General features: G+C 50.5%; 1 protein-coding gene across 1 annotated transcript in view; it reads left to right on the forward strand.

Moving 5' to 3' along the window:
* Positions 1–18,481, forward strand: part of mol (dual oxidase maturation factor 1 mol) — a 31,551-nt gene that overhangs the window by 599 nt on the left and 12,471 nt on the right. The window contains exons 2-4 of the mRNA XM_029112468.1: positions 9,492–9,648; positions 12,279–12,408; positions 18,020–18,210. Coding sequence (XP_028968301.1) covers positions 9,495–9,648; positions 12,279–12,408; positions 18,020–18,210 — 475 coding nt within the window. The 5' untranslated portion in view covers positions 9,492–9,494. The remainder of the gene's footprint in view (positions 1–9,491; positions 9,649–12,278; positions 12,409–18,019; positions 18,211–18,481) is intronic.

Below are 18,481 nucleotides of genomic sequence, written 5' to 3' on the forward strand. Positions count from 1 at the left end.
AACAATTTCTTTCTGGACTAGGCCGGCCATGGTCTCAAGGCTCCAGAAGTCAGAGACGGCGAATCAGATCCGGACAGTCACCCACCATTCATTAACCACATGCTGAATGAAAAATTTCGCCGACGTCTCGAATTCTTTGCGACGCTTATTCTGCATACCTGCATCAGGCCATACGTCTAGCGGTGCTCGTGATTGAGCCCCGACTCGATCTGAGGTCGGAGAAGATACGACGAAGGAATTTCAAGATATGAGCAACATTCGAAGTCATTCGGAAGCCACAAGCTCACCGTTGAACCGGAAATTCTGCTGAATGAGATGAATGCTCCCAGAAGAGTGCTTTACGCGATCGAGCGTCGGACCGGAGGAAATATTGTCGAGTTTTCTCCAAATTCAGAAACGTGGGGAGAAAGAAAGATAAGCGTCAGAAAACGGCGCGTGCTCGCGCTTCAGTGGTGTTCTCCGTCTCCGGGGAGTTTTGTGAACTGTCTTCGTGCGAATTATCTGCGGGTGTAGGATTAAATCCACGGTTCGATGAGTGGTCGCTGATACATATTTCGATACCACACCTAGCTTTTGGAATCGACGTGGTGACAGCAGTTTCTGGCGGAAATGTTTATGAATTGGATTCTGCAGCCTAAGCCGATTCTCGGCGGTTTCAGATTCCGCAGTGTTTGCTCTCGGCCAAAAGTTCAGCGAGCCGCTCCTCGTTAACCTCCCTGGAGTTCGAGTTTCCGAAATACCCCTCTTGCGGCAAGATCATTCGTTCCCCCCGCTTTTCGGGAGCGGAAATGTTGCCGGGAGCGTATGCAGTGTCCGTTTGTTCCTAGTGCGCGAAAGCTCAACGGCGCCGGCGGTCAGTAAGGCTGAAAAACATCAGGTAGCCGCCACCCGTCCGTCAGATGAATAAATGAGTACGTCACGACAGAAAGTATTGTTTTTGCTCGACTCGGGATCTTTCTGGTCGTAGCAGAATCGGAAGTCGCGCATACGGCGGGAAGAATCTATTCAAGAGAATTTCACTGCCTTGCCGTTGTCTTCTCAGAAGTCCGAGGCATGCTGCGGATATTACTCGATACTGGAAGAATTGAAAAACGCTCACGACGGCGAATGTTGTGAGCGTCATACCTAAAGCATTCGAGGGGAAGGAAGACTTGGGAGAAATTCAAGGAGATCCGAGATCCCTAGCATCCAAGATCCATAGTACAAACCTTCAGAGAAGAAAACCGCGTCTTCCGACGGGTTACGCCGGGGAGCCGTGAAAGTTCCCGATAGCTCTAACAAGGACTGCCGGTAGTCGCGAAGCGCTCCGATGATTTTTTGCGTCGGACACCGGTCATTTTGCCTCTTAGTGGGTCATTTCGTAAATTTTGACTTGCGATCGTCAGAGCTTCAGGAGAATCGGATTTCCCGTTAGTCGAATCGACAAACTCACTGGCATCGGAATCCATTCGCAGCGTCGTCGGCTGGGTGCGAACCCCATAGGTGCAAAGCTCGAACAACTCCCGAAGACCTTCGCCGTTTCACGGGCAACGCGCGAACTGAATTGCGCTTTTGTGCTCGGGGCTACCAAGTTTTATTTGGATTCAATCTTTCGTCGTATGTTTTCTCGCCGACGAATTCTCGGAGAACCTTCTCGATTCCGGGGTCTCACCTTGAATGAGTCCGGTGAAGGGGTCCGAACTCTGCCCCACCCAAATGTTCCGTCTTGAAGTGATCTGTGAAAATTCGCCTGGCTCTCTCGCCCGGGGAAAAGGCTCGGGATTCGATCTCGCAAAGCATAAGGAATTCATCGCATAGCCCATCTTCCGGAGAAGCTTTCCGAGAGGAGCAGCCAGCAATAAGTCGTGAGGGCTAGACAAGGTTGTCCGAGACGTAATTGGCAGCGAAGACAAAGGAAGACACCAAGGAGATGATTCTGTGTTCTGTTTACTTCCAGCTGTGGTCACACAGGGGCCATTAGCCAAATGTTTATTTAATTTCCTCCACTCGCATGAGGAAGACGTTTCTGACGGCCCTCCCATATCAGAGTCGTCATCGACGTCGTTAGGCTAACACACTATGATCTCCATCCCCTCTCGGCCGGATCCCGACAGGGACGGTTCCCACGACCTTTGGAAACTGCATTTGAGGTCGATATGAGATATTTGTCCGAAATACATGGGCGGAACACCCAAACTCGTTCTCCGCTCTTCTCCCCATGCTCGGGGAGGGGGTGAGACGGATACTCGATCGAACAAATTCTTCAGAGATGCAAGCGACGCCCAAATTCTCCTCCGACAATTCATCTCCGATCATTATTCGTTTGAGGCAGGAATAAAGCGTCCCAGCGTTCGCTCGTTCGACAGACGCAGGAATCTCGATCAAATCGACAGATCCGCGATTCGACGAATTTCTCCGATCGATATCCCGATGAGGCTTGCAAAACAACAGCAAGATGGCGTTACATCATGAGTTGGATCGTGAAGCCTTCCCCCAATGTCGAACACATCTTCTGCCGGAAGAAGAATTGTACAAGGCCAAGGCGCCCGCAAGTCAGACTGACAACCAGACAGGCAACCAGTGGAATGACCTGGACTTAGAATAATGACTGGAAGAAGGGAAGAAAGTGTCGGCGATCAATGGAATTCGAGGACTTGGGTGAAGTTAATTTCTTTGGCGGATACCAGTCGCATATCCGGCACTCCCATAGGGATGCGGGAGGCATGTTTTGTGCAACCTCCATACGATCAGCACCGGAAAAGCCTTAAGGGAAAGACCTGTAGTTTCCTTCTAGGATTGATACCGATAATAAGCGCCTCAATCGGGAGGAGCATGCGGACAGTTTCTCGACGGTCCAGCCCTACTGCATGCTCACCTTCGGTGCTCCGTGACGCCCAACCCAACCCTGCAGACCCACGACTGCAGCCCGGCGCAAGGCGCTGCTAGAAATAACGCCCAGACGCTCTCCCAGTCTTTGATCCAATCTCGCGATCCTAGCCAAAGAGGAAGCAATGCTCTGGGTACCGAGTGAACGTGCTCCAGGCCCAGGAATTCTCCGCTCGTCGCTGAAGCGAGATCAGGGTCGCGGTTCTAGGAATGCTGTCGAGAGTGCCGGCAGTGTTGCCGAATATGAAGTTTCTTGTTCTTTGAACTAGCCGTTGAACACCTCATTGACAAAACAGGGGAGTTTTCCGCCGCGCTCCAGGCAACTCGCGTCTCTCGAGCGAGTAGTGATATCCCCTATAAACAGAGCGAGCTACACGAAAGTACTTGGAAAGTGAGCCAACAGTCCTTATCTTTCCGTTCGACAATGATTCTTCAAACCAGTTCTTCCACGTGGGCGGTTGTAAGCTCATACGTTGACCAACCCGACGTAGACTGACTGAGGGGGATGTCGAGGAAGCTTCTGTTTGTAGAGCAGCTCTCCTTTCGCGGCGCCGCGGCGTCGGGGCGCAGCTCTCGATGCTTCGATTTTCTCGAATATCACTTCTCCTCGGTCGGTAGCCTGCAGCTCGAGTTCGACCTCAGTTATTCGAGCTGGAACTCCGAGAGAATGTCTCCGGGATTCATCGCCTCCCTGAAAACCGGGTTAGCCGGGCTTATGGTCGACTCGTTCAGAGGGCGTTCTTCCGCCGAGAATGGATTCGGAGCTCTTGGGGAAATGGGGGTAGTTTCGAATCCAACGCGGGATCCTGTGGTGCACTAAGGAGATAGCGCATGAGGATTCCTCAGTGCGGGCAGCGAGTATGACGACGCTCTTCCCCCGGAAAAGAGGTGCATTGTCTCGACGAAGTGCCCCCATGGATCAGATGCTTGCGAGACCGTAATGAGCAATCGCTTCCGCCCACGTGGTGAAGCTGCGCTATAGATTTCGATAGATGCGCCGAGGAACATCAATTTTTCATCTCATCCCGTCGAATGTGATTTTTCTGGAGTGATAAGCCCGATCTTCCCATCCCGAACGATGCTACGTTGACGACGACTGCCCAGACTGGATATTTTCAAGAATACGTGTCTTCCCGGGACTCGCCTGGGGGATTTTCGATTGAGAGTTCATTGAGCAATGCCCGCAAGACCCTACAATGATTCTCTCGGACTAGATCCTCGCATCTCTGGACGTTCGAATGTCTGAGAGTCATACCATCTTCTCAATCGGAACCGTGCGGAGGACAGAGCCGATCGATTGATAGTGCAGCGTTGCATCGAACTCGACTGATCACCCTTCCGGGACGCCCCTCGTTCGAGGACTTCGCTACCTCAGATGAGACAAGTGAATGACCCAATAAGGTCCATCACGTATCGGAGGTCTGGAAGGTTCGGCAAGTACAGCCCGACCCTACCGAGAGAGATACTGTATTGCAGCTCCGAAACCCATCGTTCTGCCGGAACGATCATCAGAGAACGGAGTTTTCTAGAAGATTCAGACGACAGAAGTTCTCGCGAGAATCGAGTCTCACATGAGCAGCGAAGCCTCCACGCTAGCTCTGCATTGAAGCTTAGCCTTGACATCGAAAAATTGTGATCCGATGCCCCGTGAGGGACGTGAGCGCTCGCACGAATTCTGCTTGCGATGCGTTTTGAGCTCTCCGCTCGGCAAAGAATATGTGCAGTGAAAGTAAACACTATTATATTGCTTTGCTCAATCCTTGCTCTGGAGATGAAGACGTCGGCTACGTTCACGTATCTCACAGCCGAAGCTGCGGAACGTGGAGAGGAGAGTGGATTGTTTGGATTCTCTTATACGTCCCTAAGCGAAATCTGCGAGGATGAAAATATTTGGTCTTTATCTGTATGCTCTGCTAATATAAGCAAACACGCTACCACGGAGTCGGTGGAATAGTATTCCATGCTTCTCGATGGTTGTTCTTGTGACAGGAGATAGATAGACAAGACCAGTGCGGAACATCCCGGCATTGCGGATCAAATGAGAGAACTCGCAGGGCGTTGCGTATGGAGTTGAGGCCCCGAGTTCATCTGCTATATCATATGGTGAATGACAATCGATGAGATACTTCCATTCTTTGACGTTCCGCCGGAAGGGTACCGAGGCTGGAATCGTTCATGGGGGAAGGCTACGGACATGGAAATTCGGGAATGGGTAGCCGACTCCTCGACCATCAGGCTCCATTATATTATCGATGACGGTTCTGTAGCGAGTTTGGAGGACATACGATACTAGTCGATTGAAAATTTCAATTGCCCTCCAACCTAAAAATCGTTCCATTACGTAAGTCGACTCCGGTTACTCGATCGATCTTCGGACCAGGCTTGCCGGCAACACATTGATTACGATGGGGTGATGAAACATCCGAAAATTAATTGCCGTTTCCACACCATCAATCAATCGATCTCAAGTTTTTCTGCAGTATTTTTCTGTGTTTTCTCTGCGACTTTAGCGTTTCCTCGCATCGGGGAGCGTTCTGTTCAACGAAGTACGGATATTCGGTTCGGAATCGTAGTGCCGAGGCGAGATCTGACGCTGGGGTTATCGGAGTTGGTTACCATTTGGATGCCTTTCGATGTTTGTTCCCAGTCACCCGTCCATATCGTAAGTCTCCTTGATTGTTTCGCGCTCCGTGCCCACGAAAATGGAAGAGCAAACTAGCAGGCATAAATTCGCTGTCACTCGAGATTTATGGGCAGAGCAACATTGTAGCCGAACCACCCTGCCGGGCTTTCTTTTGGACTCATGAGCTGTCTAATCAAGATTGGAGAACCTTGAACTTGGAATAGACTAAGCAGGCGACCACCTCTTCTCCTAATGAGAAGAAAACAAGTCGTGCGACCGCGTAGTTCATGTTAGACGGAACTCTTGTCGCGGCGATCGAGCCTCATCGAGCCGCGCGGTCGAGCCTTCCCCACAGATTCTAACACGTTTCGAGGCAGCCTCCGGAGAACTCACCTTCTGCTCCGACAAAAACCTCCGCGAATACTGTTCATTGAACTTAGTGAGCTCATGCAGATTTTCTTGCGCCTGGTTTTCCGCCCGGACGAGCATCCGGCGGGGTTCCATTTAGAACGTTTTTCAGTCTGTCTCGGCAGGTGTTGCGTGTCGGACGTTTTGGTGGTCGCTTCCGTTTGTGATTTCGCAGGAGGAAGAAAGAAAAAAACTATTTTTGGAGCGTTCGTTGTGTCTGCTTGTGCGTTTGCTTTCTGCTGAGCGAATAGTTTGGTAAGCCGACAAGGTCAACCCAGAAGTTTCAGACCGGTGACCAGGCTTTCAAGAGCGAACGGCGCTATCGATTTGTCTCCCAGTTCCCGTTAACCGAGACAGATCGAGAAGGAGAGCGCACACGAGAGAGAGAGAGAGAGAGAGAGAAAGAGACAGACAGAAAAATATGGACCGAAAAATCCACGTGTCTAAGCTGGTGGAAAACCATTTCTGGTTCCGCAGCGGAACTGATCCCATTTTCTACCACCGGATGCAGTTGTCAGAGAGAAATTTCGGGCGAGCTCCGATAAGGGGATTTCGATCGGTGTGGCGGCGCAACACTTCCGATGTCAAAAATGAACCTCATCACCCTCACTATGACATCGAGCGCTACCTGCCGTACCCCTGTCCCAAGATGCGCCCCATGGCCTCAGGATCTTCCACCGCACCCGGCGAGCCTCCGCGACTGCGAAGAGTTCTGCAAGTGTGAACGTCGACCGTGAGCGTGAAAGGAGCGACGTCTTCGTCTTTGCTTACGAGTCGTCGGAACATTGCTTATTCAAGGACCGGCCAGCGATTGTTGTTCACGACAACGGTCGAAGCTAACGAGCTGAATTATTACTTTCGCTCTGTCATACGGAAGCGATTCCGATTTCATGGTACGACGGTACTGTCGGCCGTACGGTGAAGTACCGGTGAATGAGCGTCGCTGGTCAGGCCATCAGACAAGACCATTGCGATTTTTTGTGGACACGTGCAGTCATTCACGGAGGCAGTCAAATTTATCTCGAAAATGGATCTAATCCGGGAAACACAATCCGATTTATCGTGCCGGTACCGGAGCTTTTCTGCGATGGCCGCGGTGTGGTGAGGCACCAACGTTCTGAAGAAGTCCAGAATGGTTGACCCCCCACTCCGCATCCGATTCGGATGACGCGGGATCCATCTGAGAAGACTTTAATTGCGCCGAGTCATCATCGGTGTGAGTATATTCTGGCGCGACGACCTTGCTAACCCTTCAGCCAAATATTGCCACACTGACTGACTGACCGACTGACTCACCCACTGGCATCACTTGACTCGTCGGCTCATGTCCGGATAGCCGTCATCTAGTTCAGCGGAGCCTGATGGAATGCTTCAGAACCAGAAAATCTTTCCGTAGAGGCTCACGCTCCGACCGAAGAAATTCCATCAAGCAAGGAGGGTCTTGACCGCCTATCACTCACTCGAAACTATCAACTCAGATTGACAAGTTCGAGGAGAGTTGTGGCAGGCTAATACTTTCGAGTTACGCAACGAATGTTCAACGAAAGGCGTTGTTTTCTCTCTAGCGCAGAAAGATCGATATAATAAATAAAATGAGGTGCGACGCGTATATCAAGCGCTGAGCTTTGACGTGAGGGCAAAAAGGTCGTCGTGACACTCCTGATCGACGGGTCTCGCTAACGAATGGCGTCCCATGCTGCGGTGATCGAATCCGATTTTTACGGTCGTAGGCCTAGGCAAGTTTTCGCATAATCTCAAACCCGATAATGACATTCGTGGGAGTGCCGTCCTCAATCACCGGGAAGCTCTTCCGTTTTCCGTAGTCAAGGACGCTGGAGTAGTAGTGTCTCTGAGGATGTCCCTTACCCGCTCCCGTTCCATCGATACTCGAGCTCTAGGCTCCGGATTGCGGGTATTAGGAATTGAGAGCGTCGGGATTAAATGCGTTCGACGGGATACTGACCTTATAATTGTCGTGCTTTTTCTCCCATCGGGTAGCGATCGCTCCTCCATGTCTCCGGGATGTAGCCCTTGCTGCTTCAGTGCGAGGGCTTCTGCATCCTTGAGCCCCGGTTCGGCCCCTCTGGTAAGGGCTGCGACGAGGGCTCAGACGGCCGGAACATCGGCGGCATTCGTCTGTTCGACACGGAACCGAAGTGCTCCCCGCTGGCCAGTTGGCTGCTGACGCCTATAGACTACAGTGGAGGAGGTGGCCTCAAGTGTTTTGACTGGTGACGCGACTTGATCGCACGGAGAGTGTAGGAGATTGGTGCTGGTTGGGAGTGCGCAACTCGGACATACGCGAGGAGACGAGCGAACGATCATCATCCGTATTCGGAGTGGCGGTGCTCAATTGCTCTCATCCTCCACGTCGATGGATGCTACGAGCTTTCCAATATGTGTTCCTTGGGATTAGAGTGTAACTCCACTGGCGCCTCAGCTCGATGATAGAATGCTGCTCCGACCCGGAACGTGGTAAGGTTCTCCGCCGAGACAAAGCGCTGCCGGAACTTGCGTCGGAATATATTTCTGATGTGTTTCCACCTTTTCCCGTGGGACGCTGGCTTCACGTCCAGTGGCTCGGTGTTCGAAGAAGCATGGTGTTTCGAACGAATGCGATATTCAATGGTTGAGTGACCTAGGAAAAAACTACGCATACGCTTGTACAAAGGTACCCAGGGCGAGGCCAAAGACCACAATTTTCATTTTGAAAGTTTCACAGAAGCGACATAGGCGTTGCAATACTGCACAGTGGGTAGAGAATTTGATAAACAGTTTAAGGTCTTCTTGGCCTAGCAGTCGATATACTGGTGACCCCACGGAGCCGTGAAGGACGTCATTGTGACTCATGGGAATATACGGCTCAGCCAAGCCCACATAATCGTTGTCTCTTGACAACCCTTACGCGACAAAAGCTGAATTACGTTTGTGAATTTCGCGTTTCTCCCCTTTATCATTCTCCCATCCTCGCGCGATCGTTATGATATATTCGTGATCGAATACACGGGAGCAGAAGCGAGAATGAACAAGCCGAAAGGTCGAAGACCAGAATCGCCCGTCTCCCAAATATGCGAGGAGTTTATCGATTAGCATTTGCATTCCGGTGCTTGTCAAGAATCAGGCTATCTGGATGCATGAAATGCCCATTGGGGTCCTTGGTTCGACGATCATTCTTCACTTGTTCCAACAATTATAAGTGAATTCATGAATTCCAAAGAATTCCCCCCTTTTCGTCGTGATAGCGAATTCTCGGAGATTTCCTCGGATTATCCGAAGCTTGTCGTTATTCTTGGGAAGAGTCCGAGTAATTTTCCAGGATCTTCGTCATGAGGCTGTCGTGTTCTATTCATTCCTAATACTCCGACACACATGCACAGTCGAATCTATATCCTTTGCAGGTTTTCCATCAATTCAAATTTCCGGCCCTATTACCTCCGAGCTCTCTTGTTCTGATTGCATACGTCATCGACAGCCTTTCCGACGTTGGTCCGAAGGATATCTGAGGGAAAAACGTCACGGGGCTCTAGGCGGATTAAGGACGGATGTCATTGTCGATTGTGAGCTTTTCTGAAAACAGGATTTTTGTTCTTTGCAGAGCATGACGGCCGGGTGGTTCGATGCCTGGCGGGAAGATGGAGGTCCAGCCCTTCACGCAGATCCGAACAGAACCCACGTAACTGTGGACACCCCAGAGCTATTCATCTGCATAGCGTTCGTCACGTTATTTGTGGCCTTCCTCATCATAGTGCCAGGTTTGTGTCTTTACCGAAGCTTCTGTACCACGCGGCTTGTCGCGTTTCCTCCGTTCGGCGATTGTCAGCCGAAGTGTTACACGTACCGTTTGACGCTTGGCACAGACGCTTGCAGCATCGCCAAGACCATGCCCAGCTTTCGGAACTCGTTCCGAAGCCACTTCTGCACTCAGTCAGGCACTCAGCTGGCTGGCTGCGAGTTTGGATTCACGATTTTCATTCACTCAGCCGTGGAATATCTTATTAGCTCAGAACGCCAGTCATCGACGAAAGGCGAGGGACCGAAAATATTGACTCCGCTATCTGAGAATGTTTATATTAGACTATGCGCCGGATGGTGTATCTTCATGAATTCAATTTTTCTTGCGCGTTTTCCCTCCAACTCGTTGGCATTCACATCGAGGGTCTGAGCGGTTGAAGAGATGTCAACTCGAATTTTCTCTGTGAGGGCTTCATCTGAAATGCAAATTCTTCGGATCTCTCCTAAAGATCGTGCGTCGGCGTGATTTGTTGAAAGCGACGTTTGAGAAACGGGGCTTTCTTCATTTTCGCTGTTTCTTGGCAACTTCAGGCACACGAGCGGCTTCTGCGGAGTTTGGCCAGGGCTTGATCGTCCGCTCATTCGCCCGCTTGGAAATTTAAAGTATAAATTCACAAAAACGAAGGAGAAAACAAAGATGCATCGGAACGTCCTTGGGCTTTAGATCCTCGAAGGGTCTGTTTTCTCTTTCGATGTTGATGCCCGTATTCTGAATACGGCTTCGGTGCTTATGGTCTGTTTGGCTAGGGTCAGCGCCCACGAGAATTTGAATATTCTGTTTAATCTCTCGTTGGTTTTTTCCTTGTGCATGCGTTGCGACTCACCGATTCATCAAACCCAATGGTGGTATAGTACGGGCTACCGCAACGAGCATCCTTATCGAAAATCGTATTCGTCTCCGGGAGTTCCCCGATACATTGCAATCAATTACGCGATCGGATGAGCTCGACTCTCGTGAAGAACTCCTCGGTGTGCAGGACAATCCGTCACACGGCCGGCCGGCTGCTTTACAGTCTGGAAAGCTCGACTGGGTGTACGCTGTCTCGCAGCATGTCGAAGCTCTCGCATCCTACCAACTAGGTCGGTTCTGATCTGTTAGCTCGAGCTTTACTCGGAATAATCATTCCAGGAAACATAAGTGTGCGGAACGCTCGCTTGGAAATTCGTAGAGTGGACCTAACATTTGCGTCTGAGTCTATGCTTATACCTCCATCAATTGATTGAATCCGGCTGATGAGTCCCCGGATCCGGCAGACTGATGTTCTGAATTTCTCGGGCCCGTCATTAGAATTCGAGCGACGCGCTTTCGATCCGAAATATTTGCCCATGGAAAGTGCCGGAGCAGTGGGACGTTGAAAAATTGAAGCGTCTCGCGGCTTCATTAATTATGAGCGATTCCGAGAGAGGCTCCAATTAATTCAGAAGCGAAAATAAGCATCCTATTTATCAGCCGATATCGACTGCCGAATATCCAAAATTTGAAGTTTCTATAACTCAGATCGCTGAAAGTTTCTCAAACTTATTCTTGCGAAAGTGCTGCAGAATTTGTGAGAATGCTCCCATAGTCTTCCATTTGCAACGAGTGCAGTTTCTATTCTTCGGGTTTCAACGACCATTCGCTCTGCTCGATCGGCTATTGTGAACGTGTCGCGTGTAACTGTTCTGAGAAAGCAGTCCGCCGACATGACACCCTCGAAAAGCCCCGCGATGCTTCATGAGGAATTATAACTCAAGGCTGAATTCTGATCTTAGAAGTCACCGAATTTCGGAGTTCATCGGCGAGTCGACCATGAACCAGTACTACGAGAGGAGGAGCGAACAAACGTGCGGAGGATGGACATAGACGCTAACAACAAGAGGACTCCATTGATTTGATATCTCTGGAGAGAAACTCCGCGAGGTCTCGCTCTCTGTGGGAAAATGAGAGCTCTCCCGGCGGCAATTTTCTCGACGGATCATTTAATTCATTGTATCTTGTATCCATCGATCGGTTTTACTTCACGCCGATGTTTTCGCAGAGCGCCGACGATTTTTGTTTATCCGAAGTCTTCAAACCATTTATTTCGCGCGCTTTGGCACGCATAATACTCCGAAAAGATCATTGGAATAAGCGTCGCTATGCCGTCAGGCGATGCAGAGTTTCCAAGGGGCAATTAAACGAAACGCCCGTCGAATTTGAAGCAGCTCCCATGTTTGTCGTCTCGAGCTGCCAGGGAACTTTGTCTCTTTCGCTGCGATTTGATCCGATTTGGAAACTCACATAGTCGTGACAAATTTGCTCCGAGTAGAAGCCGACTCGGCCACCTGGTTTCCCCTCGGGGTGGAGCCAATGGCAAGAACTTCTAGTGGTCATTCAGAGGACAAGGTTGGAATTTGCAGTTGGCACCTCCCTGCCAGCCACCAATCAGTCCCTCCGACCTTCACTCGAATTGTGTCGCCGTGGTCCGTCTGACGTTCAGTCCGAGCGTATCACTGCTCTTAGGGTCGCTGGCCGACTGTTCTAAAAATAGATCGCCTCAAGATAGACGGTGGCAGAAGATTTCACTCGTAGTGCTAGCCTTCCTCATGGTGTGGCTTTCGTTTATTCCAGGAATCCGAAGAGAGAGGATCACGACATGCCTATGCGTGACCGTATCACTCGCGGTCGGAGCGTCAATTTTGACAGCAATACACGGAGGAGGGTGGCACATCGCGCAAGCATCAACCAACACATTTTTCAAGTTAGTTGCGATCCGGAAGTTCAACATTCTTGTTCGCGATATTGCCTTCCAGCTGGTGGTCCCTTCCTCAATCATCGCGCACTCAGCATTTTATGATCCTTTTTTCTCCTCTTTCTCACGCATTCAGTATTCTCGATCTATCTGTTTTGAAATATCGTTGATGATTCTCCTGACGAGCTCCTGCGATCATTTTCGCCAGAGCCGAAAATTGGGAAACCCACGACGATTTCGCCATGATATGCTTTCTCATTTGATTTTTTTTTATCAGAAATCGTTATTAGGGAAACTTTTGAGAGACGATAATGCGAGCTGCAATGGTGACTTTCCAACACTTGCTCCCTCGGAAACAGCGCGAGCTCGTTTAGTCGGTTTCGCGCAGCGATATCCGACGTGATGGAGTGCAGCTAGGCGTGAGCTCTACGGTTCCTCTCCAGCAAAAGTCTTCGGCGATAGACATCTCAGAGCCATCTGAAGCAGAAGTCGGACTGATTTCCCGCAAATCGATTGGAGTTTGCTTGTGAGTCGAGGCAAGGAGCTCCCTCCATTTCGGCGGGGTATACCTTGCTGCAAAGAGACTTCTCGCCGCTCAGAGAAACACGTCTCTCGGCCCAGGGGAGCCAGAAAATTCGCTTCGCAACGACAACTTTTCGTCGTCTGATTCAATTAATAAATCTTGGGAGTGGTTTCTCTGGAATGTTGTAGTCTCCCTTGACAATCCGGCCCTCTATCTCGATTTTTCGGCTCCTATCTCTGTTTACCGGCGGTCGTTTACATCGTTCGTGCATGATTTTCTCTTCAGTGAGTCCAAACATTTCACGCTTTAATTAATGGCGGCAATTTAATGTTGCTCTGCTCGGTCCGATGTTCACCGATACAAGATAGAAATCGCCATTAGCACTCTCTCAGTCACTCAGCCCAACAGGCGGTGAGTCTGACTGCCAGTCATCCAGATCGACGGGGAATGAATCGAAGTTCACATCCTCACAAGCGATCGATTGCCTTCGCCCTTCCTCTCGAGTACCCGGTGACACCTATACACTCAACAAGAGCGATATATTTCTACGCTGAGAGTATCGCAGCGGAGCATACTAATAAGCGAGAGAACAGAAGGTGTCAATAGCCGAGGTTCTCGATATCCCATGTCTGGGTTGAGACTGGAGCGCCTGCGCTTTGTTGAACCCAAAAAGAATTGGGAGTCGCGTCGCTCCCAGCGCTCGAACGATATTGAGAGGAGCAGGGAGTATATGCTAGAAGCCAAGATTGACAGCCGAGCCTATGCGAAATTACGGCATAGAGCTCCGATGGTCCCAATCGGGAAAATCTCGGGTTAGCTGATAGCGGAGAACAAGGAAGGCGTTGAAGCTCGAACTTCTGGACCTCCCACCAATCTCAGCGCAGCTCCTGTCGGCGACGGAGAGGTATATCGGCTCCCGTCGTTCGAATTGATACATCTGGTCGCGTTCTGTCTCGAGTCGGCAATCGGAGCGTGCTGATAACGATTATTGTGGCAATCATCTTGGTAAGCAGCGGTGCGGCGGGTCGACGGATGAGTCTGGAATCTATTTCTTGTTTCTGACCCAGGGATGCACGAATCCGATCCTTCATCCCTGGAACGACTGCCGTCAGGTCGCGCGATCGGCAAACACGAGCCAATCCGTTGGATTTGCCTCCTCCGATCCAGGGCCGACTTTTTCCTCGCGAGACGAACTTTCCCTCACTCAGCTTTGTGTGTCAACACATGGTACATTTGTCATCGCTGTCTGGAAAAGAAATACTCACTGCTTCCTAGACGCTTCTCCCACCACAAGTGCTTCTCTGGAATAGGGGAAGTCGATGTGATGACGATGCGGTTAGGATGGATCGCTGCTTTTCGACCGGGATCAGGAAGTGAAGGCATAAGGCTTCAACTGGTTCTGCGACAGTCTCGTCAAGTCTCCGAAGGAGCGAGCCCGAGAACCGTCCTGATTGTTCAGGCTTTCCATCATCCAGCCGTTCTTCGAGTCTTTGACGAAGGGCTAGCTCATCCCAGAATCGTCTGCACACACACACCCGGTCGCACGAGAAGTCTCCGCGATCATCAGAAATGAAGCTAATCACTTCGCGGTTCTGAATGGATCCATAGCCTTCTTTTAGTACGGGATCGGATGCTCTTTTCCGCTTTCAGCCGACCTCTTCGTCGTATACGGGTCCTCCGCTCGGTCTGACACACAATGTGCCGAACTTCGCCCGAAATTGCGCGGGGATTGTGTCGATGTCGATGATGTCACAAGCTCGGCGTCTAGAAACCGACTCGTCGGGTGGCATGAGGCCGGCCTTTCTCTTCCCCTCGTAAAGCAGCTTGAGCGTGACAATGGGCGGCCTTTGGAATATCGCTCCACGGACGATTTCTAAGAGCGAGCGTGCGACCATGATGGGACGTGCAGAATCTGGATAGCGAGAGCACCGGTCTCATGGTCATCAAGGCGGTAATTACTCAGTTCGATCGAGCCGTATATGCCAACAATGTCATGGTTCCCCATCGAGACTAAATGAAATTCGGCCGGTCAATCAGAAGAGAGAATCGTTAAGTTCTGGGGCTCCGCGCCGACGGACCTGAAACTCTTGCGTCGACTCCTGCTCTTTTCGAAGCTCGGGTAGTGTACCCCACGAGTCTCCACGGTTCGGACAGACGTTTGAAGCGGATCGAATATTCCAACTCTCCGAGCTTTCATCGTCGGAGCGCTCCGGTGGGAGAATGAGTAATTCCATAATTATGTCATTATCTCAGAAGAGACTCACATGAAGCGCGTTCTGGACTCAATCCCGTATTGGGCGTCCAATCGATTGCAAAACATCGGTTTTCGGTCCCTTTCACTACGCTCGACACCCAATTCGTTGATATTCTGTATGAAGAGAAATATTGTCACATGAATCATTGGAGAAGGGCAGATACAGAGCGAAGGAAAACACCTGGGATACATACAAGTACAGGAAGAAAGACAGTTCCATTAAATCATAAATTGCATGTACCACGCGAACTCTACTGCGAGGAGCCTGCCAAGAAAACGTTCATCGAGCAGTCCGACATTTTGGCCGGCTAGTTTGCGTCGCTCGTGATCATCTCCAGCGAATATCAGGACGTCCGGCCAAGGTGATCGTGTAAATGTAGAAGAATATCTCCTTTTGGTCTGTGTCGGATTCGGAGGATCGTATACGAATGAAGTGCTCGGCGGAGAGCTCTTGAGCGACTCCCTCCCGACTGGGGCGATGCTTCCGTCAAATATCGCCGAAAGTCTCCTGATGAGAGCGAAAGTTCTCCACGAGGCTTCTCGGGACGAGGGTCTCGATTTCGGTTGTCTGACGATCCGTTCCCTCGATTCAAGGTCCCCTAACTGATCCACCCTTGAAACATCGCCAAATGTTATTCCATATCCAGATTATCGATTTGCGATGCCCCAACTTTCCGCGAAGCGAAAACAAGCTTGACCACCGCCGATGGTGGGGAAGAGGGTCCGGAGAATTTCAATCTTCATCCCCGCAATTGTCCGAGGAAACCCGGGATTGGATGTGGAACGGTCGAGGACAACCTCGACCCCTCTAGTGACACGACGGTCTGTCTCCGCTGTGCTGTCTCATTCCCATAACGGGTTCTATTCTCATTGAGAAAAGTCACTCGTTTCGGCGACGAGACAACTCCGGGAAGACGATTACGAAATCGGAAAGTTCCCGGTTACGCCTCTGCAGTGATTAATACGCGATTAGCCAGGAGTCAACGCGGAGCTAGATGCATGAGCTATCGGGTAGCTGGCTAAGCCGAACGGGAGTGGGCGACGCGGATGTCCCATGTTACGTAAGCCGGCAAGTTTCCCGACGACGACGTCCCATCGACCCTGGGGTCCGGGGTACTACGATGGAATTCTACATCTTCGAATTTCGATTCAGCTTCACGCTGCGGAGCGCCGTATTCAGTTTTGGGCAGAGCTCCACGCTTGAGAGCAGAGGCGGAATTTCGGAAGCTCCTGAGCAATCGGCATCCCCTATCGCCCCAGATATACAGAAGGGAGATGTTATTTCGGAGAGCGATGCAATCTATAGTAGGTGTAGATGTGTGTGTTTTTGAGCGGCAGTCAAATATAGTCGAAAGTCTAGAAAACAGTGCCCGCTTCGGGAGAGCAGGAGGAGCCGAGCTGCAAGACTGGTCGATTTCGGGCGCATTCCTCTTTCCCTTTTCGTTGCCTCTTTTCTGTTCCCGCGATCCTCTCGACCACATTCGCTGGACATGGACTGCATCTATTCAGGACGGATCTTCAGCGAAAGTGAGAGATGTCGGATCGGTGAACCGCTCCAGGGTCAGAGGTTACACATTCTAACTTTCGGATTCATAGATTTTATGCCAACAGCACGAAGGCAGGAGAAAGTGCCCTCGGGACAAGCGTCACCCTTGCTTCACGATCAGATTCAATGAGACTAATGATAGCATGCGAACTCGTGCTCGTCACTTTCACTGCTCCACGGTGAAAGACGTGCTACGGCGTTCCAGATACACAGTGACGGTTTGCCTGGAAGAACGGTGAACGAGGAACTGCATCGCATACATGGGAAGCACAAGATGGGAAAATCATCCAGAGAGCGGATTCATTATTCTGATGGAGCTGTGCTCGAGTCTAGTCCCGTATACTGCGTCGTGGTTTCTGAAAATCAGTGCTTTCCTGAAGTGATCTCACTATGGATCCTCTGGCACGATGAATCCGAACTACGTGGCAGACAGCAGCATCCAAAGTGTCGAGATGGGTGAAAACCGTTTACTTATCGTTTTTCTGTCAAAACACATCTGTCAGGGGAAAGATTGATAGATGGGGATGTGTGGAAGGAACGAATTGAGTCTTTAGGACTTTCGGTTTTGCAACGCCTTCAAGGCATCACTATATTCTCTCAAGCAATGTTGTCGTCACAAGAAGGTCCGCAGCATGACACAAGGGCTCATACTCGTCGCGAAACCGTCGCGCCGTCTGAGCGACGAAATTTGTGGTGATCCGTGTCCGCAGTTTCGAATGACAATTTTCTGTCTCGCTCCTGAAATCGCTGAGCAGCTTCCGATCGCTAGATCGGGTTTGATCATCTATCTTCCGACCAATTCAAGAAATTCTTCATTTTTGTTTCTCGATAATTCGTTCAGATTTCCATCGATCTTCGTCGTATGACATCTCGAGTAGCACGCGGATCTTTCTTTGACTGGGAGCTATTCTTTTCTTCTCGCTTTCTTGAAGACGTCCCGAGACTTTGACGCTATGTCACCGGTCGGTACCATGCAACTTGCTTCGCTTCAGAGAATTGTTCGAGGTCGTTTCACTGACCTAGCTTGTGAGATATACTGCCCTCCAGGCAGATCCAGAACAAGAACCGCACCGCCGGTGGCATAGCAAGATCGCCGGTAGCGAACGTGGTGACGTCACCAACATCCGTAAATATACGAATTACACATTGCGCGCAGCGTCGCTCTGAGCCTCGCAGGAGAGCTGAACAATCCTGAAGTGTATTGATTGAAGAACTCTGAGCCGCTCATTCATTCCATCCAGAGGCTTCCCCGGAGGATCCAACTAGGATTTTTACTAACGACTGACTCCTGGCTTAGCAGGGCATTCACGGACGAACGTCTGCCCGCACAAATCGGAGTTTCGATCGGACTGGTGTCCGTCAACGTCACGTATGCAGTCTCGCCAGACAACCACAACCACAGCAGCATCGACATCCACTACAACGAGCGATTTCATTTCACGAAACCCACGAGTATCCAGGAGGAGTATAAGGAAAGCCTAGTAAAAGGTGGGTAAAATGCACATGTGATTCAGCTCGGTACGCGATCGCGTTCGCACAGTCATCGCGGTCAACTCGCATTCTGTGGAATTCCGCTTGCGTTCTGCAAGTTCATCGGGGAGAATCACTATCATTAAGCCCCTCCAATTCATTAGAACGCATCATCATCATCATTAGGAATTAATGAGACTCCAGCTCCCGCTCTATTGACGAAATATTTTAATTACCTTTACTCAACTGAGCTTATTTTCCCTCTTTTCGACTAGAACGAGGTTCTCTT

This window comes from Galendromus occidentalis, unplaced genomic scaffold, assembly GCF_000255335.2.
Source record: "Galendromus occidentalis unplaced genomic scaffold, Mocc_1.1 scf7180000077504, whole genome shotgun sequence".
NCBI classification, from domain to species: domain Eukaryota; kingdom Metazoa; phylum Arthropoda; class Arachnida; order Mesostigmata; family Phytoseiidae; genus Galendromus; species Galendromus occidentalis.